Source organism: Oxyura jamaicensis, chromosome Z (assembly GCF_011077185.1).
Source record: "Oxyura jamaicensis isolate SHBP4307 breed ruddy duck chromosome Z, BPBGC_Ojam_1.0, whole genome shotgun sequence".
Classification (NCBI taxonomy): domain Eukaryota; kingdom Metazoa; phylum Chordata; class Aves; order Anseriformes; family Anatidae; genus Oxyura; species Oxyura jamaicensis.
Window position 1 is genome coordinate 8,828,588 of NC_048926.1, and position 24,709 is coordinate 8,853,296.

At 51.9% G+C, this 24,709-nt stretch overlaps 1 protein-coding gene across 1 annotated transcript in view; it reads right to left on the reverse strand.

Annotated features, from left to right (window-relative positions):
* Nucleotides 1-588: 588 nt before the first annotated feature.
* The window catches only part of NOL6 (nucleolar protein 6), a 29,380-nt gene continuing 5,259 nt past the window's right edge, over nt 589-24,709 (reverse strand). The window contains exons 13-26 of the mRNA XM_035310556.1: nt 24,257-24,379; nt 23,663-23,811; nt 22,875-22,950; nt 20,814-20,954; nt 20,414-20,531; nt 20,035-20,189; nt 19,643-19,806; nt 19,062-19,214; nt 18,036-18,133; nt 16,091-16,215; nt 15,856-15,945; nt 10,195-10,392; nt 2,200-2,301; nt 589-973 (exon numbers count right to left, since the gene is read on the reverse strand). Of these exons, the coding sequence (XP_035166447.1) occupies nt 824-973; nt 2,200-2,301; nt 10,195-10,392; nt 15,856-15,945; nt 16,091-16,215; nt 18,036-18,133; nt 19,062-19,214; nt 19,643-19,806; nt 20,035-20,189; nt 20,414-20,531; nt 20,814-20,954; nt 22,875-22,950; nt 23,663-23,811; nt 24,257-24,379 (1,842 nt within the window). The 3' untranslated portion in view covers nt 589-823. The remainder of the gene's footprint in view (nt 974-2,199; nt 2,302-10,194; nt 10,393-15,855; nt 15,946-16,090; nt 16,216-18,035; nt 18,134-19,061; nt 19,215-19,642; nt 19,807-20,034; nt 20,190-20,413; nt 20,532-20,813; nt 20,955-22,874; nt 22,951-23,662; nt 23,812-24,256; nt 24,380-24,709) is intronic.

Below are 24,709 nucleotides of genomic sequence, written 5' to 3' on the forward strand. Positions count from 1 at the left end.
TCCAGTTGGGTTCTGAGTTACCTCCAGGGATGGAGTCTTCACCACCTCTCTGGGCAACCTGTTCCAATGCTCAATCATCCTCATGGTTTCAAAAAGTGTTTTAAATAGAATTACCTGTATTTCAGCTTATGCTTCTCATTCCGTCACTGGGCACCACTGACTCTGGCCCCATCTTCTTTCCTCCCTCACCAGGTATTTATAGACATTGGTAAGACCCTCCCGAGCCTTCTCTTCTCCAGGCTGAATAGCCCCAGATCTTGCAGCCTCTCCTCAGATCAGAGATGCTTCAACCCCTTTGTTATCCTCATTGTCCTTCCCTGAACTCACTCCAGTGTCCCTACCCTTCTTTTACCAGGAAGCCCAGCACTGGGCATAGGGCTCCAGATCTGTCTCAGCAGAGCCCAGTAGAAGGGAAACATCTGATCATTTTTGGATGGCTCAGAGTTTCTTTGGTTTTGCCAGCCATGAGTGTAAAAGAAGCTGCTATAACCAGAAAACTGCTTTCCTAACAGACACCCCAGACAGAATTTTCAGGCCTTGATGTTTTCATGTAAACACTGCTTTGTCTCCTATAATGAACAGGAACACTTAAAAATCTAACCCATTTTTATATTTTTTTCAAAATAAAAAGACATCTGCATTCTTAAAAACAATAGGTCCCATTGCTTTTCTGGACAAGCCATACAAAGATAAATAGAGTCAGATGCACAGTTCTGAAATGTAAAAAGCCTAAGCCCTTTCCTAAAAGGGCTGATTTATAAAATGGAACGGTCCTGGAGTAAACAAACTGTCTCAGGACAGGTCGTTCTTACACCTCGCAGTGTCAGATAGTCCATTTCTCTGTTCGAGCTTCCACTCTTTTGACCAGGCCTGCTCCCAAAACCTCAAAGTCCTCCAGAATTGCCTCCACGTTGGGAACGCAGACCAGCTCGTTGTTCACGGTTGACACCATCCTTCCTTTCATGTTGGAGACCTGCAGGACACAAACATTGTACAAGTGGCAGCACCTGCTCAGAGCTGCTTTGCAACCTTCATAAGCCCCAAAAGAGCAGTAAATCGCCCTCCTGCCTCGTCACATCCAGCCCCTGTCACACCACGACACCACTTCTTGCCACCACCATCTCTTATTATTAGAGATAATGAAGTGCACGAGTGGCCCTTCCTGTCCCGTTTAGGATATACTCTGTAGCCACAGTCCAAAGACTGCAAGAAATAACTGCCAGGGCATGGTGGAGATTGGAAAAGAGCACACGGGCACATGGAGAAGCAAACAGAGCAGACAGTATTCAAAAACACCGGGCACCACACCGTGACTCTGGATTAAGAGCTGGCTGTGCTCTGTTCTGTTGAGTGTGAAGACCTCGAGACAGAAGAGATCTTTGGCTCCACCAGGATGGGAAAAAAAAAAGAAATACACCTCATGTTTAATCAAGCCATGCTCAACTCAGATGCCAGCATCTCCTCCTCTCATTTCACCACCATGAATAACTGGGTTTCACAACTGCAGCTAGGCTGAATGGCCAATGCCCCCTGGCCATGAAGAGAGGGGCGGTAAATCACCCAGAGACTGACAGCAGAAAAACCTGGGCTGCCAACTCTGAGCTGTGAGTCACCAGTTTCTCTGCGTCTTTCCTTCATAGAAAGCAGCATGAATCACTCCAGTGTGCCTCACGCTTCGTTTAACCACCCTCTAGAGTTCGCCAACCCACACACTGTTGCTGGAGTATATCCCTGTACAGCAATGGAACTTGAGCACCTCAAATCTGGGCTTGCCACCCCAGCTTCTAGCAGACCAGGTGTTTCTATTCAGAGACACCCAGAGGAATGGGACAGCCTGCTGCACACACCAAACATCTCCAGTAACAAATGTACTGCCCACCTCCCAGAAGGGGATCAGGGAACAGAACCTGGGACAGAGAGGTTTTTTGGTTTTTGCTCTGTTTTGACCTAGTGAGCATGGTACCAGGCTTGTCCAAGGCCACATTCCCTTCTCAGCTCTGCTAATGACTTCTGTGGGGACAGGACTGTGGCCACATCCCTGTCCTGGTTTCACCCTTCTTAAGACAGGGTCAGAAGTATTAGTTCCATTTCTCAAAGGGCTTTGGGCTGATGAGAGTTAGACGCAACAATTACAGGAAAAAGCTCTCCAAGCTTTCAGGTTATAAAGTCAACATGCCTTTAGCAGAATCAAAAACTCACCTTAAAAGGCTGAGGCTGAAAGCTCAAAGGTTTCCACAACACCGCAATCACTTCCCCACCGTGCTTGTCATAGAAGAACAAGGCGAGATCACTGAAGGCATCCTGGGGAGAAAACAAAGAGGTTATGCCAGACAGCCCAGAGGCAGAGCCAGAGCCCATCCCTTAGTGACACACAGTAGCTCTGCACAAGCACAGACCAAACCTGCAACACATCCAGTGCATTTCCAAGAAGGAAAGCAGCCTAAGGACAAGTCCTGAGTGCCTCCTGCTGCCTCTTCTCCCTCGGCCTTGATGTGCTGAGCCTCAGTTCTGCATGCAGATCTGATCACTAGCTACCTCTGGCTGTCCCTGAGAGCAGAAAACATAAGCCATCACCCCCCACAGGCCTGCAACAGCACCCAGAGAGCACAACTAGATCTAGGAAGTTGGATCCCTTGGGTGGAAGCCCAAGCAGGGTGTGATGAACACGGCCCCCTCAGCAGTTGGATGGACCTGTCATCATCAAGCTGCCCAGGTCCAGGGCCCAGCACATCCCAAACCTCACAGTGCAGCAGATGGCAAGAGGCAGGTCCTGCCCAGCAGGCGATCCTGCCACAGAAAGTTTCGCTACAAGGCAGCAAAGACAAACCCCGGTCAAAGGCCTTCCTGAAGGTCAGCATCTAGAGCTCTGCAATCTCGTGCAACCAAAGCATCAAAGCTCCTTCTTCCCCCAGAACAAACACCACGTGAGCTGTCAATACCCAGCATCCCAAAAGGACACTTAGCAGAAATCTCAAGTTACGCAAAGCCCTATAAGGTGCAAATAAATGTTTGATGGAGGCACTGAAGGAATCTGCTCTCCTTGCCCCAATGTTTCAGCAGCTGTGTCAATGAGTAACCTCTTTTGATGGTGCTGAGCAGGAGAGCTCAAAAGGAGCTTGCAAGAAGAGCTGCCTGAAGCCCACAGCCTGGCTTCCCCCAAGCCCACATGAGCTGGATTCCCAGCGCTGCAAGGAGGCAGGGGATGAGCACTGCAGAACAAGTAACAACACTACGTACAAGCAACTTCAACCCAAGGGTCTGTCCCAGGAGCTCAGCACCCAACATCCCTAGAGATACACATCCCAAGGGCAGCTGAGCAAGCAACCAAGAAGCTGCTCCCGATACCTGTTCACCACGGTGTAGACTTGCATCAGGCAACACACATGCCTAATGGGCTGAGCTAAGACACCCCTGCAACACCAGTGTACAGCCAGTTTCTGCACATGGCCTTGCTAGTTCTGGAGCAACCCACTGCAAGAAATGCAGTCCCTCTGTTGCCTCTCCCTCCTTCTGATGGTCAACAGGACCATGGCAACTGCATTCCCCTGGTTTCCCCAGCTTCATGTCTGTCACGCTCTTACAAAGAAAGGTCTCCTCTGGCATCATTGTATCGTGAGGTTTTTGTGATGAGATGCACGGAATAAAAACACCAAAGGCAAGTTTGGAAGGCACCATCTATGGACATAGCAGTATTGCAGAAGGAGGAGGAAAAGTGGATTGAGTTGGTATTAACACTGATCCCTAAGGGAGGGGTGGCATTTTAAGTGTAAGGAGCCGATAAGCAGGGAGGGGCAGTGTTGTCTGCAACCTTCACAACCAGATTTATGAGTTTGGACTTGAAGCAGCACAAACAGAGGGCGACACGATTAGGCTAGCAAGCTGGGAGGGTCCAGAGACCTGCCAGCTCATCCCACTGCACAGGACCTTCAAGGGGGCAAGGCTGGCCAGGGCATTATCTGGTTTTTCAAGACAGTTTGGCCACTTTCTAAAAATACACTGAGGAGGAGGCAACCTGCCCTGGTGCTTCTCAGCTGAGAGCGATGGGCAATGCCCAGAGCCCGGTCAACAAGAAGAACTCCTAGCTGTGCCAAAAGGCAAATGGCAGGAGGGAAGGAAACCTTAGCAAAGGGCAAAGCACATGGCACAGTGACTGCCAATGCACAGCTCTCTGAATCAAAGGGGACCAGAGCATGCTACAACCTGAGAAAGCCCCGTTAGTCTACAGGGTGAGGTCTTCAGCACCATGTGATGCTCCTTAGGAGAAAAGTATTTTTTCATTGGACCGGAACCAGGAGCATTTGCAGGAAAGGAACCCTCCAAGGCTCAGCTCGTTTCCCAATAAAACCGCTGCTCTGCCTGATACCCAGCACCTTTTGTACATCCAGGAGGGAGCAGAGGGCTGACATTAAAACCACAGCATCCAATTCAAAACCCCAACAAAGGGCAAGCTTCTGCTCCTGTGCTGCTCCCAGCAAGGTCCATGTGACAGCGCTTCAGGCTGGCTTCCCCAAGCTGCAGAGATACACGTCCAACTCTTGGGAAACTGCAGCATTAAAAGGGTCTGGTGCATTAGTCACTGTGCTTCTGTTTGTACAGAGGCTTGGGAAGTAAAAGCAAACAGAGTTCACCTCCCTTTCCACATCCCATACTCTATGCCCAGTGCCACTGGGCTTGCCTCGGCTTGCAGACAACTGCCTCAAGGGAAAGTTTGAGAAAATGGATAAAGGTGGGGACCACATCTGAACCCCTGCTCCCTTCTCAAGGGAGCCGTATCTTTGGTCACAAGTCAGCTTTAAAGGCCCAAGGAAAGCTTTCCCTGCTCAGAAGGATCCTGACCACCAAACCCTATACCTGATTCCCAGTTTGTACAAGGGATCTGTATTTTGTGCCTGAGAGGGGCCTTCTTATATGGGCAAAGTGCCTGGGAGAAGATCATCCCAAGGTCTGTAGGGAGCCACCTGGGTAGGAGGACCAAAGGGATGCAGAAATGCAGCAAGTAAAACAATACCCTCATCTGAAATGGGATTACTGGATTAAGCAGCTGGGGCTGAAGCACGGATTTAGCTATGAGGTAAGCACTTGCTAGTTAAGCAACTACTTTATTGTTGTTTAGGGGTGGGTTTTTTGCCTAATCATTTATCCACCCACTTTTCCACTGTGCTTGCTTACACCTGGAGATCGGGCTCTCGTTGCACCACTTCTGCTACAAAATTAGGAGCCATCTGGGGAGGTCAATGAGATAGGCCTGGCAGTTTCTCCTGGTACCATGCAGTTGATGAATGCATTAGCCACTTTTGCTCAGTGATTAGAACTATTTTAAGTGCTCTCAGTGAAGGACCTGACAGTATAAAACTCTGTTAAAAGCTGCTTACTTCCAACAAACTACAGGTATGGTTAATGCTTTAAAGTCTGTGTCATGCTGACACAACCTGGCCCCAATACCCACAGTATACGATACAGATGGAGCCAGCCCCCACACACAAACAGAGCAAGGAGTACTGTCAAAAAAGACAACCAAACAGGCTGGGGTTACTTCTGAATCAGAGGAGTTTTAAAAGAAAAAAGAAACTTGAGCATTAGGTTTGGGATTTGCCTGGTAAGATGTTTTTTCAACAGTTTTTCAAACTGTTCCACCTCCTAGCACCTCATCACAGCCACATGAGCATCCCCCTCCTGGGGGTTCAGGTTAGTGGCAAGTAGGTATGGCAAGTGGGGAGGGAAAAAAAAAAAAAATAACATACCACCACCAAAACCCTACACCCTCAATCTCCTGGCTGTATTAGTAAACATGCCTCATGCACTGGTCCACCAAGCCTAAGTCCCTTCCTATGGGAGGAGGAAAGCATTCCCAACACAGAAGAAATCCAACCAAAGGCACCCTCTGAGCTCAGCCGAGCAGCACGAGGAACAGATGCTTTGATACACACCGGTGTACCCATGTGCATACACGCAGCCTGACCCTGGGCACTGTGGTAAGGGTCACGAAGCTGCTCTGCAGCTGTAAAGGCAGGGAATTTCCTGCCACCTCTGTAGAGGTCCAGTCAGGAATGTTTCCTCTGTGCCACAAAAACCAAAGCTTTCCATTCTGTCTTTGTTTCTTCTGAAAGATGCTGTAGGAGGAGTTAGGCCAGTCAGTCAAAGCAGGAAGGGAGCCATCTGACCTTAAAAAGATTTCCCCAGTTCCAGCTACATCCCATAACCACAACTGGCATGCTGTAAGAGACGAGAACTTTTAGTATCATTAATTCCTTCTCAACATGCACTAGCAAGACACACATTCCTACACTGCGGGAGGAAGAAAGGAAAGGGCTCTAAGTCTTCCAGGTAGGTCTTGTCCAAAGGTGCAAGAAGTACAAAACATTGCTTTAGAGGAAGGGATGTTTACAGTAAAGCAGGAAACATACTCCTGCTTGTCCACACAGGAAAGATCTCCTCTGCACAAGATGACATGAGCTCTCTAACGGGCACGTGCAACCAGAGAAAGCTAAATCTCAGAGTGCTTCGTATCCAGTAAGACCAAAGACCTTGTAAAAAAAAAAAAGTCTTAACAGCCATTATAAACACAAGGACTGACTCATTCAGCTTTCCCTTCCACGAAGGAACAGTTCTAGACCTTTGCAAGACAACCAGAGTCTTTGGGCTTCCTGAGCTGCTGAAGGGATGCAGATGGACATAAGCACAGCCACGGGGCTCACTGGATGCAGGCAGAAAGACCTTTCCTTGAAGAAAGAGACCCAAGCCACCCTGCAGCAAGAGCTGTGCTGACTGACGTTCCCAACAAAGGGAGAACTGCATGCACTGCTCGATGGCAGCCACGACTCCAACAGGCAGTCATGATGGGAAACCTTGGCTGAGTCACTTAAAAACATGATTTAGTTTTGCTGGAGAATCCCCAAGGACCTGACCTGGGGTTTGTTCACCAAGGTGTTTGGGACGGCAGGCACTGGGGAGGCTGGTTCCAGGCTGAGGTGCAAGGGAAGCCCTCTTTGTGGGATGTCTGGCACCTGCTTTCCTTCAAAAGCGTCTGTCTGCAAAGCCTTTTCATCTGGACCAACTCCCAGAACAGGCCTTTTCCATCAGATCTGTCCTGGAATTTAAGAATTCACTGTCTGAATGCCATGACCAGGCTTTCATCTTTACCCAGAGCCTCTCAGGCACCAGATCAATTCAATCAGACCAGTTCCTGTAGCACATCTCCTTGAAGCAGGAAAAATTAAAGCAGTCAGGGCTTAGCACCTCCCCTCCTTTTATTTTCTCCTACTGGGGGAAGGCATGCAGCAATCCTCCAGCTCCAGAGCACTCCTGCCTTGCCTACCCCTTTGATTTGAGTACAACAGGGCATCTCTGGGTACAAACAGGTTGGACAGGACAGAAGTGGGTGTCCTGGTTACTGGGACAAGGCCACTGGATACTCCCTGTCCCTCTCAGCTCAATAGCATGCCCAGACACTTAAAAATCTGACCTTTTCTAAGCCTGCCACATTAAAAGGTATTTCTTTTCCGCCCATAAAAAGAGAACAAAATCCCACAGCATCGCTGCATGGCAGATGCCTCCCTCTGTTGCTGTAAAACCACCACGGCTACAACCCTGTTGCTCAATTCTGTGGTTTGTGCTATTAAGGCAGAGCAAATTACTCTGAGTCAAAGCCAGCCACTTCTGTGTCCAAAGGCATTCTCATCCAAAAATCTTCTGTAAGGATTTGCCACTGTCACTCAGCTGCTGCCACACTCCTTTCCAGTACCGACATCTTGCTGTGTTTGGATCAGCCCCAGGGCTCCCAGCCTCCAGGACAAGAAGGAGCTGAACACTGCTTTGAGCAGTAAAAACCAGGGGAGGGAGAAGAAAAGGATGCTGGAGAGGCTACCAACTGAAGCCAGGTGAAAGCACAACAAAGGCTTTGCATCAGGACCCCAAGACACAGGGCTGGGTGATTTCTGATGGGGTAGATTCTACCAACAGCTCTGCATCATCTGCTTGTTGGTGTCCATGCAGTACAAAGTCTGCTTTTGAGGCCTTCCGACATGGCTGAGCAATCCGAGAGCAAAGGTGCCCAGAAGCAACTCCTTCACATGCAGCTGTTACCGCTGATTTTTCCAGAAAAAATACTTGTTTACCCAGAGATATTCATCAGTCCTTTCAGATCTGCCTGTTACTGGAAGCTACAAGAGCCAAGTGCACTGGCACTGCAGGACACCTCCCACACGATGGCCATGGGGGAAACACAGCTGTACCTACCTCAGCCATACCTACCTCAGAGCCTTCAACAGGAGGAAGTGTCCCCCAGAAAAGGCTGCCGAGGCAGATTTCAGGCTCTCAAGCTTGCTCTTTTGAGAAACCTGTGACCAGCTCCTGCTCCGCTACCTCCCATGCACCCTCAGGCCCAAGAAAAAGATACAGTGACTGCATGCTCCTCTTTGGGAGCATTACACTGCTTCCAATGAGGCACAATGACCTGTGCATGTACCCACATTCTTCACTGGGGTGTTACTATATTGGATTTAGGGCCAGCTGTAATTTGTAACCCAAACCAAACCTTATTCGAAGTCTATTGTTACCTGCATTAGAGAAAACAGGCGGTAGAAATCCAGACAGTTTGGATGTCGTAATTGAATGGATCAATTAAGTCAATTTTTTAGGGTAATTAAAACTGCTTTCCAGGAAAGATCTGCAGTCTTCTCTTCTGGAGTCATTGCTGACATCGCTTTGAAGACAGCAAGTTGAGTAGAAGCACAAAGAAGTGCTCTAACTGCAACACACCCTGATGAGTTTCCTGACAAGTGCCTCATTACACTGCCAGATTTGCTGCAGGTCTGTTAACAGCCTCCCCAGGGAGCCTGCTTTCCCCACTGGCTCTGCCAGGAGTCTCCAATTCCCCTTCGAGTAAGAAGTCAGCCTCTTGCCAGGTCTCCACAAGAGTCGCTCAGCCCTGACCTCTCTGGAGATGCAGCAGCTCTGGCCCCATGCACACAGGCATCTCCAGCATCTTGGCAACTGCTGGAAGACTCCATTCAGCTCTAATCCTCCCTTCCAGCATGGGTTAGAGAAAGATTTCAGGCTTAAACTCCATTTCCTACTCAGGGATATACCTTGTGTCCAGGTTTCATAGTGGCAGGTCAAACCCTAATTGTTTAGAGAACGAAGAGGAGCCTGCCCTGATATTCTATCTCAGAACCAGACACCAGCAGAGAGACTGAAATACTAAGTTGTTCCCAGCCACTGGGCTTCCTCGTGCAGGGTATTCCTCCTCCTCCTCACACATCCTGGATCCCACAAAGTCTCCCAGTGGTCTCTTGCCATCTGACTGTGGGACTTGCAGCTTCTCAACCACTTTCCTTCTCAGAAGCAGGAGACATCCCACCCTGCACTGGGCACCTCCTTTCCCTCTCCTCTGCATCCTTCCAGGCAAACAAGCAGTGCCACTTACAGGAGAACTGGGGGAGGATTTTCATGTCTTACTCAAAGCATCTTTGAATTGAGGACCTGCCTTCCAGCAAGCTGCCCCTAGCACAGTTGCCATGGTGGACCCAGCAATCAATGCACGTTGTAAGAAGTAATGAGTGGGGAACAGGACCAGAGATCTGCACAGCACCTTCTTTACAAAGCAACCTTATGGCTCCTGTGTTGTAATACTGCTTTCTAGTACTGCTCACAACACCTCTGCAGGCAGGAGATCACTGCCAAGTGATCACAAGCCAGTTTTTGATGAAAGGACATCTCTGCCCCCCCATCTCCACGCATTCACACTTACTCAGCTACTGCAAGCACATCCAGAAAGCCCCAAAAAGGCAGAGGCTGCACATCTGCTGGCCAGATGTTGTGTGGATCCCACTGCCACCCAGCTCCTTGGGTTTCACCCCAGCTTGCCAAGACTTTGGCAAGACCACATGGTGGAAGAGTACTGGTCTGATGACTTTTGGATACTCACGTTCACTGTTTACCCACTTTACTGAACTTTCCCTGCCATCACATGAGGACCAGCCCCGGAGAAACAAATCAGTGACCAGCATTTGGCCTCAATGGTTCTGGCACCTGTTGGCCTTACAACATCTTCTCTGGGCAGCTTCTGCCAGTGCCTCACCACCCCAAGTAAAGAATTTCTTCCTAAAAATCTAAATCTACCTGCAACAGCAGGCACTTAGTGACCTGAATTAATGACAGACAACCCCCTGTACCTCCCCAAAGGACTATGCTTACTCTCAGCTCCTGGAGGTAGCACTGTACAGGGTCGTAATCCACCACAGGAAAGAGGACATTCACTCCTGCGCTGTTCTTCACCACCCCCCGGCAAAACGACTTCACCGGCCGGTCCACGCTCTCCAGGTGCCGAGGAATCTGGTTGGAGTTCAGGTGGATGAGGACATCGTAGAGATCCAAAGGAGGGCGGAAGGCAATCTGCATGGAAGAAAAAAAACACCAGTGCTATTTAAGGTAGAGCACAGGCAAGCAGGAGATATAACAGATTTCCCAAGTCAACGTTTGCGTTTCATCCCCTTCTCCTAAAAGCAGTAAAATCAAAGCTGTAACCAGGACACTGTCAAGAGCAAGGTGGCAGCACCTGTGGCCATCTGGTGGATGGGCTACGTGCTCCCTGCACCAGAGAAGTGCACCAGGAAGGATGCCCCTGACTGCTGCAGCCCAAGCGTCCAGAGAGCTAAGCCCTCTGCCAAGGGAGCTGCTCCCTACCCACAGCGGACACCCAGCCTGAAGGGTTGCCTTTTCTACCCCACCAGGTTCCCAGGTCTGCAGAAAAAGCTAACTGGTGTCCCTGCGACTAAGGGACAGTCCCTAGAGAAAAGCTTTCCAGGGGGCAAGGTGGTTCCCTCCAGCTACAGTCACAGACCCTGGGAAGGAGGGAGTCAGGGACACAAGGAGCTGCAGACAGCAGAGCAGGACAGTCCCATCTGTCTAATAGATTGTCCCAAAGGGCAGCAGCATCTTCCCGCAAGCAGAGGATGAGAAGAGGCCCCATTCATGGAAGAGAACAGTCCCAGACATAAGTATTTGGGCACGAGGGATCTGGCACTCTGGATGCAGTTGTTTTAAAATGGAAAACTTAAAACTGCCTGTACATTTTTGTGGAGTAAGTGACATGGGGACACAAACAGAGCCACTGGACACTGCTCAGCACAGCGCTGTCAGAAAACCCACTGCCTGGGGCTGGCCTATAACCTGGTTAGGGAACACACACGAACAGCATCAAATCCCAGCTCTAATCCACCCAGAGCTGCCCTTCCACCCAGACAAAGCCTGTGGCTTATTGTATCCCTGTGAGAGCACAGACATGGAGCTCACCAACTCATCTCTGCATCCACATGAGAAGAGGCACATCCCCAAGTGACCCAAATAAAAAGGCAAATAAGGAAAAGCCTTGGAGCACACTGGTACACATGTGAGAAGCAACTCCAAGTTACCTTGGGAAGTTCTCTCCCCTCCTCCCAGCCCCACATTTTGCTTACAAAATGGTTAGCAGCTCTGGAAACGCTGTCCCAAGTTTAACCCTAAGGGAAATGAAGGACAGCTATAGAGGCCAGAGGGATAAGAAAGGATCCTGCTGCAATGAACAAGAAGAACTGGGTGGGAAGGAGGAACAGGGAGGTCGAGGTGAGGAGTTAGGAGGATGCTATGGTCACGCAACAGCTCCTTTTGGGAGCTGGAGCCCTCCGGCTCACCTCAAACCTGCAGTTTTGATTGCAGGTCCCCATTGCAACTGCAGCACACCAGGCACTTCTCACCCGTACAGCCAAGCCCTCCTCCTCCTCTTCCTCCCCCCCTCACACCAGGGCTCAGACACACAGGTCTGAGCAAAGCCCAGCCCCAGGGCAGCTCAGGCCCACCCCAGCACAGCCTAAGCCCAGCCTAAGGTAAACCTGGCCAAGCTGCCACCCAGAAAAAGGCTTTGGGCCTGACCAGAGGTTGCAGTGACACCTCCCCCTACCTCTGGGTTGTTTTTATTTCTCAACTCGATTGAGCCCAACATACCTGACAGGCAGCAGGTGGCTGGGGTGAGTCTGAGCCAGGGAAGTAGCATTCCCCAGAGACTTTTTCCAAGTCCACTTCCCAGCCTCCAAGCAAATGATGCCATCCGAAGGGCAGCACTGCTTTGTTTCACCACACACCCAGGTAAAGGCTGCTTGAACAAACCTGCCGTTTTCAGCTGGCCTGGGAGCATTCACACAACAAAGCAGTGAGATCAGCAAAGAAATAAACATTTTACAGCGCTGTAGCTGACACTGTCCCCACCATAGATCACAAGTAGATCTCACCCCTGTAATACTTCCAGCAAAACACACAGCAGAAGTGAAAGCCATGTCAATAAATACTTTTTTTCACTGCCTGCACAGGAAAAAAAAAAGTCCCTCCTGAATGTGACTATCATATCTAACCACTGCTTGGCTTTTCAAGTCCTCTCAGCTTCAGCTGCTTAAGTGAGGACTTGGCACACCAGAACAAGCTCCCCTCAGAGGCCGACATACCTCCCTTCAAAGGGCAGGTAAACGTGCCTGGATCTCCCCTCATCCATTTGAGTAAAGGATGTTTTAACCTAACAAGCAAAAACACAAAAAATGAAGAGGGATAAGACGTGTATGGCCTTTCTCCTCCACTCAAACTAAAATAAAGCCTTCCTGAAGCAGCTGCTGGCATCCTACCAAAACCTCCACCACCCTGGGTTCAGTCTCAGACTCAAGTGCAGAAGCCAAAGTCACTTAGAGGTGCTGTTGGACATTACCGTAAGACCAGGAATTTCTGCCTTTTTTAAATAGCAAGTTTATTTCCTTCTTCACAGGCTACGGCTGAAGCTCTGCTCACCACAGGCCAGCCCTCTTTCCTGGCACAGTGGGCCCAGCACCTACAGAGGCTCTGCAGAGGGAGCTGAAAGAGCTGCAGCTCCCTCCATCGACAACAGTACCTGGCTCACAGAGAAGCTGCATATTTTACCCTGAGCAGTTTAACCGGGCATGAAGCCTGATGTTAAAAGCCTCGTGTTTGGAATACGGAACTCTACACACAGGGGCTGCGGCTAGGAGGGGGAGGAAGTTGGAATAAGTATACCTGTACTTCCTAGGACACTCCCCTACAGCCAAGCTGGCAGGTGAAGGAGGGAGGGAGCTTTGTGGCGTTTGTCATTTGAATCACTTCACACAGACAGTTTGCAGCTCAACAAGAGTGAGCAGCCTCCTCTCATAGCGTGCCTAAGTGATGTGGCCGTAGCGAAAGCAGAAGCCAGTGGTACAACCAGGAACTGACCCTAAGCCACCCCAGCTCTTAGCCCCCTCAAAACCTTTTCCCTCAAGCCCCTCTGCTCTCCTCAGGAACTGGTAACCCAACCTCAGCCAAAAGCAGGTCCCTACACACACAGGGGTTCAGGACACCCTATGACATCCTACACTGAAGAAAATAAACCTAAAGTGTCACTGTTGTGGCTGGACATGGGCCACAGCATCATCAGTGGCCTCACACTCGCTGTTGAACTGGAAACACTACACTGGACATGTCCACTTCCCAGACAAGCCAAAAAGCTCTTTTCTCCTCTTATTTAACATCACTCACACACCACGTTTTCCATAGTACAGGGAGTGCTGCAGACAAACCCATCTTTTCAAAGACACTGGGAGCCAGGGGGTTTGTTTCCTTCAGTAATAAATAATAATGCAAAGAACAAGAAGCTACGAGCAAGGGCTTCCCCCCAAGGGGCTGCTCAGAGACACCCACCCCATCCTGGGAACGTGACCAAAATGGACATTAGATCCCATAAAGATACAAAGGGCTGCCAGAACATCACAGCTGGCCATAATGCAAATTCCAGGGAGGGAACGCAGAGGAACAACAAGAGTCCAGGCAAATCTGGGTGGAAAGCAGCACAAGGATGAATAAAAGCCTGAAACAAACCAGCCCTGCAGCTTCGCCTCTCAATCACCATAGGAAACATAACCACCAAGGCTGCACTCCATCCCTGCAGCCTCAGCCCTGACCCCTCTCAGCCTCCAGCTCAGGCACAGGCTGTCTCCCCAGGACATAAAGACCAACAGCACCCCGAGGTCCCTGTCCCTGGTGTGCAGGAGCAGGAGGTCCCACCCATCCCACCCGGCAGCTAAGTGGCAGGCAGCTGCAGATTCACGCTGAGGACAGCCAATAATCACCCCATCACACAACATCCTGGATCCTTTTCAAGCTGGATTTGGCCTGGCCATGACACAGAAAGGAAGAGTAGTTACCGGCTGTTCTGCCTGTTATCATCTTCCTCTTCCTCCGTCCCACAATAGGCTCCCAAAAGGAGCAGATGGCGCAGTTACGTGGCTAAGGGAGTGTGGAAAGGCTGCGCAGCTCATCACTAGAAAGCAGCAAATCCCTTGGATGTAAGGAATCAAGCTGTACCCCGAGGCAAGCCTCTGCTCTTCTGCCCTTGCCCTTTTATTCCCTCATCTCCCCTGAGCTGTCAGGTTCAATGAAAAAGGCTCCCAGAGCATCCCAGCACCCAAATGCCCAGCAGGGTCAGCAGAAAAAAAGGATGTGGAAGAGAGCAGGATGCAGCCCTGAGCCCTGCCCCTAACTGCACACAAGGGTCTTCTCCAACCACCTGCCTCCCTCGTGTCACTGCCATCCTCCCCTGGGGAAGAGCCCAACTGCAACAGCGCCAGCAGCCAGGAGGGGAGGTAGAACAAGCGAAGCCATTCACGGTTCTTGGTCAGCACCTGCCACCCTTAAACATGGAACGGCACTGCCAAAATCAGCACGGCCCGACAGCCCTTCACACGTCAGCTGTGCTCCTCTGCGGCTTCACGGGCACAAATCAAGGGCCCTCACGGTGCTAGACCCTGCGGTGACAAGTCCTGCTGCCACAAGTTACACACAGACTACGCAGCGGACCTGAGAGCAGGAGAAAGGTGTCTCAGCACCTGTGTTTTGTGGAGGAGACTGGGCACGCCAAAACCAGCACCCCAGTCCCAGCACTTCAGAGGGTCACTGGTCTGGTCACAGGACAGGCTACAGAGCCACCACGGGAAATTTCCATACCACAAATGGGGATAAAACTGCAGAAACAAGGGCAGCTGGCAACAGACAACAACTTCAGGGTGCTATACAAACCAAATCCCAAGAAAGAACTGTCTGTCCCATGGGCAGACAGAAACAGTGCTCTTGTTTTATAGACAAGGACACTAACACACCTGAAAGATGAGGAAGAAAACACGATTTCCACATCTCGGCTTGCTCCCTACACAGGGGAGATGCAATGACTTGGATTTCAATGCTGCTGAAGGACCGCAGGCCAGGTATACAGAGGAACCTAACTTTTCTTCCCTTTCCCTCCATAATCTTTTCCAAATGGAAGTAAAACCCCACATTCAGACACAGTCTGAAATGCTGGATTTTAGGTGGATTTTCCCAGAGCTCTTGCCTCCCAGCACTTTCTATTGAGACTGCTTCACGACAAGAGCTCAGACCAACTTGGTTTCAATTCCCCTCCCACTGTCAAGACACCAGCACGCTCACCCAAACCTAAATGCCATCAGAAGTCCTGCAACAGTGCTTGCTGCCGAGCTCAGCTCATGTTAAAGCAGAAGGGTCAAGGCTTGGGAGAAGCAAATGATGTTTTTGCAAAGCCCCAAGGCAAGCTGGGAGCCAGGATGAGCCATTCCCGCACTGCACGAGGTGGGGAGAGACAGAGGATTTATTAAATTGCAACTGGGCAGGAGTTTGGGAGCTCAGGTAACGCACACACGCCTGCACACAGGAGCAGGACTGGAAGGGGCAGCCTCCAGCCCACATGATGATGGCTGGAACTCCTCCATGTCCAGTTCCTCTCCCATCTGCTTTGCCAGAACCCAAAAACCCTCATGTGGGTCCCCAAGGGATTACCTTCACATCCTGGCTGCCGAGCGGGTCCATAAGCTGCTCCTCCAGGGCTCGGAGAGACTCTGCGGCCAGCACAAGAAGGCGCTGCAGGATCTGGGGAGGAAAGAGAACTGGCGGGTGAAACTCCTGGATGTAGGGGGAACCCCAGTCACCCATGGGGCTGGCAGAGCTCCCCCCAACACTGGGAGCAGGGAAATGCCCAGGCACCACAAGGCATGGATCAGGAGCCCCAGCTCACCTGCACCGATGGTCGCTCTCGGGTCCACACCGAGCTCCACTGGTCTTTGGGGGTGGCGATGAACATGACAGGGAGGCGAGAGCGAGCAGCCACAAACTTGTTCTTGATCTCTGTGCACTCAGAGTCTGCAGAGGGCAGGCAGCTGGGTGAGATACTCTGCTGCACCCAGAGCCCTCCACCAGCCTCCTTGCCCACATAACAGTCCAGAAAAGGGTGGTGCAATGTGCTTTAACCTTTCCCGCCCTCTGATCCCAACTCCAGACCTCAGTGCCCTGCAGACCTTGCAAAGCGAGGTGCAGAGGGATGTGCTGCTGACCATGGAGAGTGTGTAAAAGCATGAGGGGAAAATCACAGCCATTTATCTAGAGACAGGAAGCCACTGAAGAGATGAACTCTCCAGATCACCTTTCATCCCCCACAGCCACACCACCAGATAGATCCGTCATACAAACAAGCTCCCAAGGTTTTTTTTAATTCTCTATGAGTTTTCAGTGAGACATTCATTCCTTGCAAGCCCAGCCTTGGTACTTCCCAGCACATCTTAAACTAGGGTCAGGATATTTGCTCTTTTTTCTTGTCTGCTAAACAGAAAGGGTGCTGATACACAACTGCCTGCATCTCCCCAGCTCTCAGCACGTTGCCGGCTTGCAAAAATGCCAGCCTGAGACCGGACCAGAGGCTGCGGGACACACAATCCCTCCACAAATAAAACTAGGGCATGCTATGAGGGTGGCTGCAGCCCAGTAAGGTTTAGAGGTGGCGAGCCCAGCAGTCCTTTGTCCCTTCCCTATATTTGTCCCTTCCCACCATGCCTCAGCCCTGCTCTGCTGCCATACAGAGCCAGATGATCCTGGGGCTGAGCCCCACCAGCGGTTCTGCAGGGAAAGCAGCGGGTGGCTCTCACCAAGCCCTCCAGAACAGACCTCTGCAGCAGAGAAACAAGCACCAGCGCACGCTGCCAGCAGCTGGGATAGAAGCAAGGGGAGCATCAGCTCTGCACTTGCTCTGATCTAGCACTTCCCTCTGCATTGCCAGCAAGGAATTTTGGAGACAGGATGCAGGGCTGGGTGGACCTTGGCTCTGAACTCATCTAGACACTCTCACATGGGCCTAGACACAACGCAAGCTGCAGTCACTGGGACTAACAAGGGCTGAGAGCTGCTGGGAGCTCATATTATAAGCTTACAAGAGAGATTGCACCTGAATAGTCTTCTATTTTGCTTTCTCAGTGGAAAAAACAGCTCTTTGGCCAAAAACATTTCCCATTTTGTTCATTGAAAGAAACTGGAGTGCAGAAAAAATTGAGGTTCCAAAACCCATTCTCCCAAAAAGGAGAAAGTTGGGGGAGTGCTGAAACCCACGGAAACAGCTGCTCCCTCCATGAGCCTGCCCACACTCCCAAGCAGCTCTTCCTTCTCCTATAAGTCAGCTTTAAACACTAACTGTTGCTGTCCCACCCACACTGGCACCCCAGCAAAGCTACGTCAATCCCATGGTCTCTTCTGGCTCCCAGGAAGAGACAGCTGGTACCTAAAAGATGATCAGCAGACAAAATAATAAGAGTGTAGAGCCTCAGGTCCACTTGGAAGTGCCAAGATGTTCCTCTGGAAACCAGAGACATTTACCAGGAAATCCTCAAAGCTCAAGAGGTAACAAACAGTAGAGGACTGTAGCCCCTTTTCCTTGCATGTCTCACAGCTGGGAACTAGCAGATAGCCCCTGTGATGGAGGCTGCTCAGTGGGGCTCTCAAAGCCACAACCCAACGCTGAAGCCAGGTTAAACACAGCAGAAGAGGAAATGAGTAGAAAATCTCCGTGTTCCACGCAGAAGCCTGGGAGTCCCCACATATCCAAAAAGCCTGGAGCCAGGAGCTGACCAAAGGAGGGCTCAGCACCCTCACACCACAGCTCTCCCACAGCCCTGGCCCACGTGCTGCCCGCTCACCTGTGAGGCCGGCATTCAGGTTGACAATGAGAGGGTTGTTGTTCCAGTCAAAGGTCACCAGCAGGTTGAGGAAGCGCAGGAACCCCACCTGGGGAGAGCTGCAGACAATACAGAACAGTTCAACACTGGCATTTGCTCCCCCAGCCTGGCACCTCAGCAGGAACAGGGTTTGGGAGTGATTTAGTGATGCCCAGGCCACACACAGCCCAGGAAGGGATGCTCAAGGTGAGAGTATGAGGTGCCTCCCCTTCTCCAGGGCCCTGAGGAGTCTTCCACCCTTCTTCCTTCCTCTCCATGCAAAAGAAACCAGCAGAAATTGAGACACTGTCCCTGCATCTCCCAAAACATGGACAGGTGGGAACGGAGCAAGGGTGAACCAGAGACAGGGCTGCTCCCATCTCCAGGGCAGCTCTGTGCAATGCTGGCCAAGCTCGCTCTGTGCCTGCCTCGCTGCAGCACAACGTGCTCGCAAAGTGAGACATCTGGGAAGGCTATTTTAGGAGACAAAGCTTTCCAGGCATCAGGCAGTTACTCCCTCCTCTTTTGGGGAAGGAAGCCGGATCCTGAGTGCAGGTTAGCGTAACCTTTTGGCTCCACACAGAGCACAAAGACAGCCTTTAACTTCATTTCACTCCCTCCGAGCTATATCCAGCCCACCTGCCAGAGGCCAGCAAGCAATTGACCCCCAGGGATTATTTACCAACACACTGCTCCGTTCAGCTTTCAGTAACTGACCTTCTGCCCTTCCCTCGGGAGTTCCTTCCAGGACAAACACAAGCCGCAGCCACCAGCACTGCTGTAACTTCCCTCCCAGGGAACCCAGGAGGGCCAGAGTGCTGGCGGCCACCACACAGCCCTCACCCCAATTCTCCCACCATCACCCCCAGGACAAGGAGCCCTGACAACTCTCAGGAAACACAGCAGCTGTACCACCAGCATGCAGAGGCCACCCCACACCTCCTTCACCCCAGGTAAAGAAAAAGGCTCCGAGTCCCCACCAGGCCAGCTCGTGCTCCTCATCCTCACCTGGGCGGCATGAAGGGGGCTGGGTGGAGGAAGAGAGACGCCACAAGAAGGTCCACACACTCCTCAGAGATGCAGTCACTCAGGAGCTGGGCACTGACCCAGCGCTTGGCCAGCCGGCAGGAGCTGCCGAAGACGGGGTGCTGCTGCTGGAGCCTGCAAGAAGGCAGATAAATACCTTTGACTGTTCAACAGACATACCCCAGGATCCAAAACACCCTTTTCACATTCAGTGGGAGAAAAGACAAGGATAAACACCTGCTAGAAAAGCACGTCCGGCACCACAAGCACAGAGCATTCTGTAGGTGCTGAGATTTCAGAGGGAAAAAAGTGGAAATGCTGCTACACGTTCCCCTCTATTCATACTGCTCTTTGGTGTTTGTCTCCCCATGTTGGTGACCTTTGATGTAACAACAGGGACAACCAGCTCTCCCCTCTCCTCCCCCACCAGCTCACAAGGCAGGCTGAAAAACTACTTCCCACAGCAAGCTCCACACCACACCACCACCCTCCATCATCAAAGGGCATCTCCACACGGGCTCCTGGCCCCGTTCTGTCTGTCCCATACCCTCTGCCTCACATACCCGTGCAGGGAGCTGGTTAGATAGGGCCGATGCAACGTCTCCAGCTCCAGCTGCTGAGACTCCTCTGTGTCCTGGTACTTCAGCATCCCTTCTGGGGTGACCACCTCCTTCAAGATCAGGGGCTCTCGGTGGTAGGCAACTTGGAGACGGAAAACATAGCCATCCTGGGGTGGGGAGGGAAGCACAAGTCAGGCTTGGCTGCAATACAACCAGGCTGCTGTGCCCCAGGAACACGGCAGCAGCAGCCCAGCATCACTGCAGTCTTCCCATTCTTCTTGCTAGGCCTTGCACCCGAACCCTGGTTCTGATCACCTCCATAACCCCCCTGAAGCCCTCCAGTACCGTATCACCCTCAGCCCACAGCTCTGGAGGAAGTCCCCACGCCCCCCTACCTTGTACACGTCCGTGTGGGTGACCGCGGGCCTGCAGAGGAGCTGGTGCTGCTGCTGGAGGAGCTCAGCCAGCTGGAGGTGGAAAGCTGCCTTGATGCGCTTGATGGCTTCCTTGTCCTGTGGCCAGCGGCCGCTGCCTTCCATGTGGCAGATGACTGGAGGCAAAGGGACAACAGGAGGTCAGTGAGCCCCACACAGAGACGGGGTGCTCGCTGGGGGTGGCTGGGTCTAGAGGTTATGGCGGGGGAGCAGGAGGAGCTGGAGCTCTGGTCCCACCAACGGGACACAAATGCAGCAGTGACGCACTCAGCATCGTCGCTTCCCTCCACTTCTCCCCCCCCCCCCCCATCATCTCCTGCTCACATCTCTCCCCACTTACTTTTCAGAGGGGCAATGTAGGCTGGGCAGGGCTTCACCTCCGAAGGAAGCAGCAAGCGTTTGGTCCTGATTTGTTTATGGAAGGAATAAATCGGCTTCATGGGAATAGGAGGGAAGACCTGCGAGAGAGCAGCCACCAGGGCACTGAGAACAGGGAGCAGAAACCCCGTGGCACTGCACACCCCAGCCCCCAAATCTCCCGCCCCAACACAAACTGCTTAGCAACTTATGTGCTCAGCCCTAGGGGTGGGACAGCAGAGAAGAGGCATTGCACCACCCCGAGGGCTCTCAGTGGCTACGAAAAAAAACACTAATTCTTGCTCCAAACCCCAACAGGGCCAGAGACTCTCCCAAACCCCTTTCAAACCACCCCCCAGTGGGCCGTGCCCAGGGACACTCACGTCAGTGTACCGGAGGGCCGGGTGGATGCCCTGCACTGCCGTCACCGTCAGCGGCAGCCCCTCCAGGTTCCACAGCTTGCGGCTCAGGTCATCGTAGGAGCAGATAACGCTGACCATGGCCTCCTCGCCTGTCCCCGATTCCTGTGGACACACGGACATCACCTCTGCAGTTGCCTCTCCCACTTCTGTAGCACAGGTGCCCACCCTGCCTCGCTTGCAGCTAGCATTGAGGTCAAGGAGCTGGGACTTTTGTCCCAGAGAGCAGCACCTGGCACAGGCGTTCAGCAAGACAGGAAGGTAAATGAGAGAGGAAAGACCAAAGCAAATCTGCCCACAGCTCCCCAGCAGCTGCAGGCATCCTAGATGCATTTCAAGAGAGAAGTGAAATGATTTCCTGCTGCTGCCTTAGTGTCTTGCACAAGAGCTCTACTACCAACTTTCTGCCTAGAAAGGGAGAAACTAGGAGTGATATGAGGGTAAAGAGATCACATTGACAAGGCGAGAGCTCTGCTGCTGCCTCGTCTGTTATTGCAATGTCAGCAGAGGCGGCAATTAACAGAAAGCTGCTCTGATTACACCCTAAGCCAAGGCAGAGCTGCGAAGCATGGCAAAAGCAAGGACAGAATATATCCAGATCATCTCATGAACCCTGGGGAGCACGTCTAAAAAGCCCCGAAAGAAGAACTGCTGCTGCCCTTGCAGCTTCCACCACCCCGAATCACAGGAGAAAAGTTTGAAATGAGGAAGAGACATCACTGATGCCAAACAGCTCAGTTCAGACACAGCTGAATCAAGTTGTGTGCATTTGGCCTGCCCAGGCTTTACAGCAGAGCAGCAGCACCCTCTGCAGGGCACACCACAAATGACAAACCTGGTCCAGCGGAGGCTGCCTATCCCTAGAGCTAGGTGCACCATCCATCTCCCCTCACCCACCACATCCCTCGACCACCCCAGGCTCCCCGAGCTGCCTGCACATGAGCAGCTGGAAGAGCAGAGATGCCCCTACCCACAACCCTGCATGCAAGAGCAAATTACTACTTCATTCCGCAAGGACTGGTTACAATCAGATTCCTAAAGGCCCTCAGGATCTGAAAACTGCATCCTCTCACCACTGGATTTATCAGCCCTGCTCATCCCAGGCTAGCCTGCAGGCACATGGTGCAGAGATTTTGCTGCCTCACTACACAGCAAGCTGTGCAAACTAGCATTTTGTCCAAAATCTGACAAGTGGCTCTGCCCAGACTGCAGCTGAGGCTAAGTTCACATCGCCAAGCTGGACTTAGGAATGGTCCCCGTGCAAGAGACTCTTTTGGTCCTATCTGTTCCCCTGAACTCCTCAGAAGGGGAAAGAAAAGTTTCCTCCTCCATGTAACAACCAGGTGAAAGTCCCTGGTTTAACCAAATACCAGCAAAGTGGTGCCAAAGTGCCCACAGCTCATCTCCAGGCTTTAAGCTTCCACAAGCTGGAGAGAAGTACAGGTGGAGACATTTCCCAGCCTACAAGACCCATCTTTTTCTGTCTCGGTGACATTCTTTGTTCCAAGTGCACAATCAGCTGCAGCACTAGGGAGCGCTAGGTGTGCATCATCAGGACTTTGCACCAGGACAGGAAAGATCTTTCTCCTGGATTTCCCAGGTGGATCTGCAGGATGAAGGTACAGGAGAGCCTGGCCAGTGCCCTGAAGGATGCAGGAGGTGAAGAGGTGCAGCCAGAGCACAGTGGTACTGTGATGTACCCTTAGATGATGCAGATGTAGTGCACGCAAGCAGAGAGGAGGCCAGAGGGATGCTTGCAGGGGAGAAAGAAGTGTGGAAGCTTGCCAGAGCAAGAACACTCCAGCAGCTATGCTTTGTGTTCACAGGAAGGACTCTGCAGACCAACCACAAGGCCTGTCTGAGAGCCTGAAGACGGACATTTTCCTTACACTTGCTGCCATCTCCTGGGAAGCACCCAGGTGCCCCAGGTCCAGGCAGCAGAGATGACCTCCCTACAGCTCTTCCCATACCTCCCTTCCCTGAGAGGAGAAGGAAATGCTCCCTGCATTTGGGGAGCAACCATACCTCTTTCCCACTCTTGATCACGGAGTCCAGCAGTGCTCCTGTGTAGCAGATGGACGACTCAGGAATATCAGCGTGCCTATATGAAGGGACACAACTGAGCATTAGAGCTGGGGCACCTCACCCCATCTACCCTGACACTGCTGGCCGTGCCCACAGGCAAGGGTCAGTCCAATCCCTCCACACAGAAAGGCCACAGTCCTGTATCTTTGTGTTCCTCCTATGCCCAAATTATCAACTCAAAGCAGCACAGCAACATGTGCAGCCTCACAGGATTCCTCACTGGATTCAGAGGTAAAGCTGCCAACGCAGCCTTTCCTTGCAAAACCCCTCCTTGAGTCAGAATAAGAGGCCCAGGCAATCCCTGTGTTTTTTTCCTATGCAAGAAGGTCTCATTTTTAGCAGGTCTGAAATTTGATGGTAAGTGCTCTTGGGAGACCCAACCTTGTTAGCTACCACAAGGTGTCAGACCATTTCATGAAATGTCGAGGGAGGAGAAGCCATTGAGACCTCGCAGCTCTGCCAACAACAAATATTCAGATGGATGCTGGGACATGAAGGCAGGACATCACTGCCTCCTTGCATCTTCTCCTAGAAGCAGCCAGCAGTATCCAGACCACAATGCTGAAATGAGTCCACGTTTCACTGAGCTCAAGTGACCCACAGCTCCCCCCAAAGCACAAGCCTGACAATGGGATTACCACAGACATGGCAGAGAACAGGGAAAACAGCAGGAGCCCCCCACACAGCCACACATCACTCAGCCCCTGCTACTGCTCAGTGCTACTTACAGCTTCAGCAGGTGCCTGACAATCTGCTCAGGGATGAGGCGTTTTTGACAGGCAGTGCTGGCCTCCCACACCACTGCCTCGCATATGGTGCCATCCTGGAACCGCCGCAGCTCAGACTTCTCCCCCCAGAAGGTCCGGAAGTCCACAGCCTAAAAGGGAGAGATTGGCTAAAACAGTCCATGGACATGGGCCACCACCACCACAGGGACTGGCCAAAGTGGTCCTGTAACTGCCAGCACCATCTACAGTCACAGCAGGGCACCAGGTCTGCTCCACTTCTCGGTTCCCTTAACCGAATGGAAGCCCCAGGGTGTGCAGAGCAACAAGCTCAGGTCTCCCACTGCTTCTTCCACAACCCAGTCCCTTTGCACTCATCCCTGCTTAGCCATCACCCTTACCAGACCAAGCAGCATCCCAGGGGCCAGGATGTCCTATCACCAACATCTCACAAGCAGCACCAGCAGCTCAGCAGTCCCCTCATCCTTGACCCATAATGGTTTCTCCATAGCAGGCACCCAGCATCACGTGTGGCATCCCCAAAACCACCAGTGTTCCCCACCCACCACCACCCCACACAAAGGGAACTCCCCTCACCTCAGGGCGATCCGCTTGTGGTCCCTTCTCCAGTGTGCTGGCAGCAAACTCAGGAACAAACAGGAGCCCAAACGTCAGGGGCCCAACATCCTTGTGCTTTGGGGGTTCAGCATCGATTGGCCACTGAGAGGAAACAGGGAACATGAAGCACGTGGAGAGATGACATTGCTGGAGCAGTTTCTGCCAGGGTAGATAAGCCTCGTGCTACACAGGACATGCAGCTGAGAGGTGCCAAGATGGGCACAGATAGGGAATGTCTTAACAGGCCTCCTGGTGAGAAAGCCAGTTGCCTACACCTTGCCCTACTGCTGGACCACGACTTCTGCCTAGACCAAGCCTCCCAGCCACACCTCATGCCCCAGATCCTACGTTCCCACACAAAGGGGACAGGCCCACCTCCTCCCGTGAGTGAAAATCCTCTCCCTGCACCCAGCAGTGCCACAAGGGATGTAC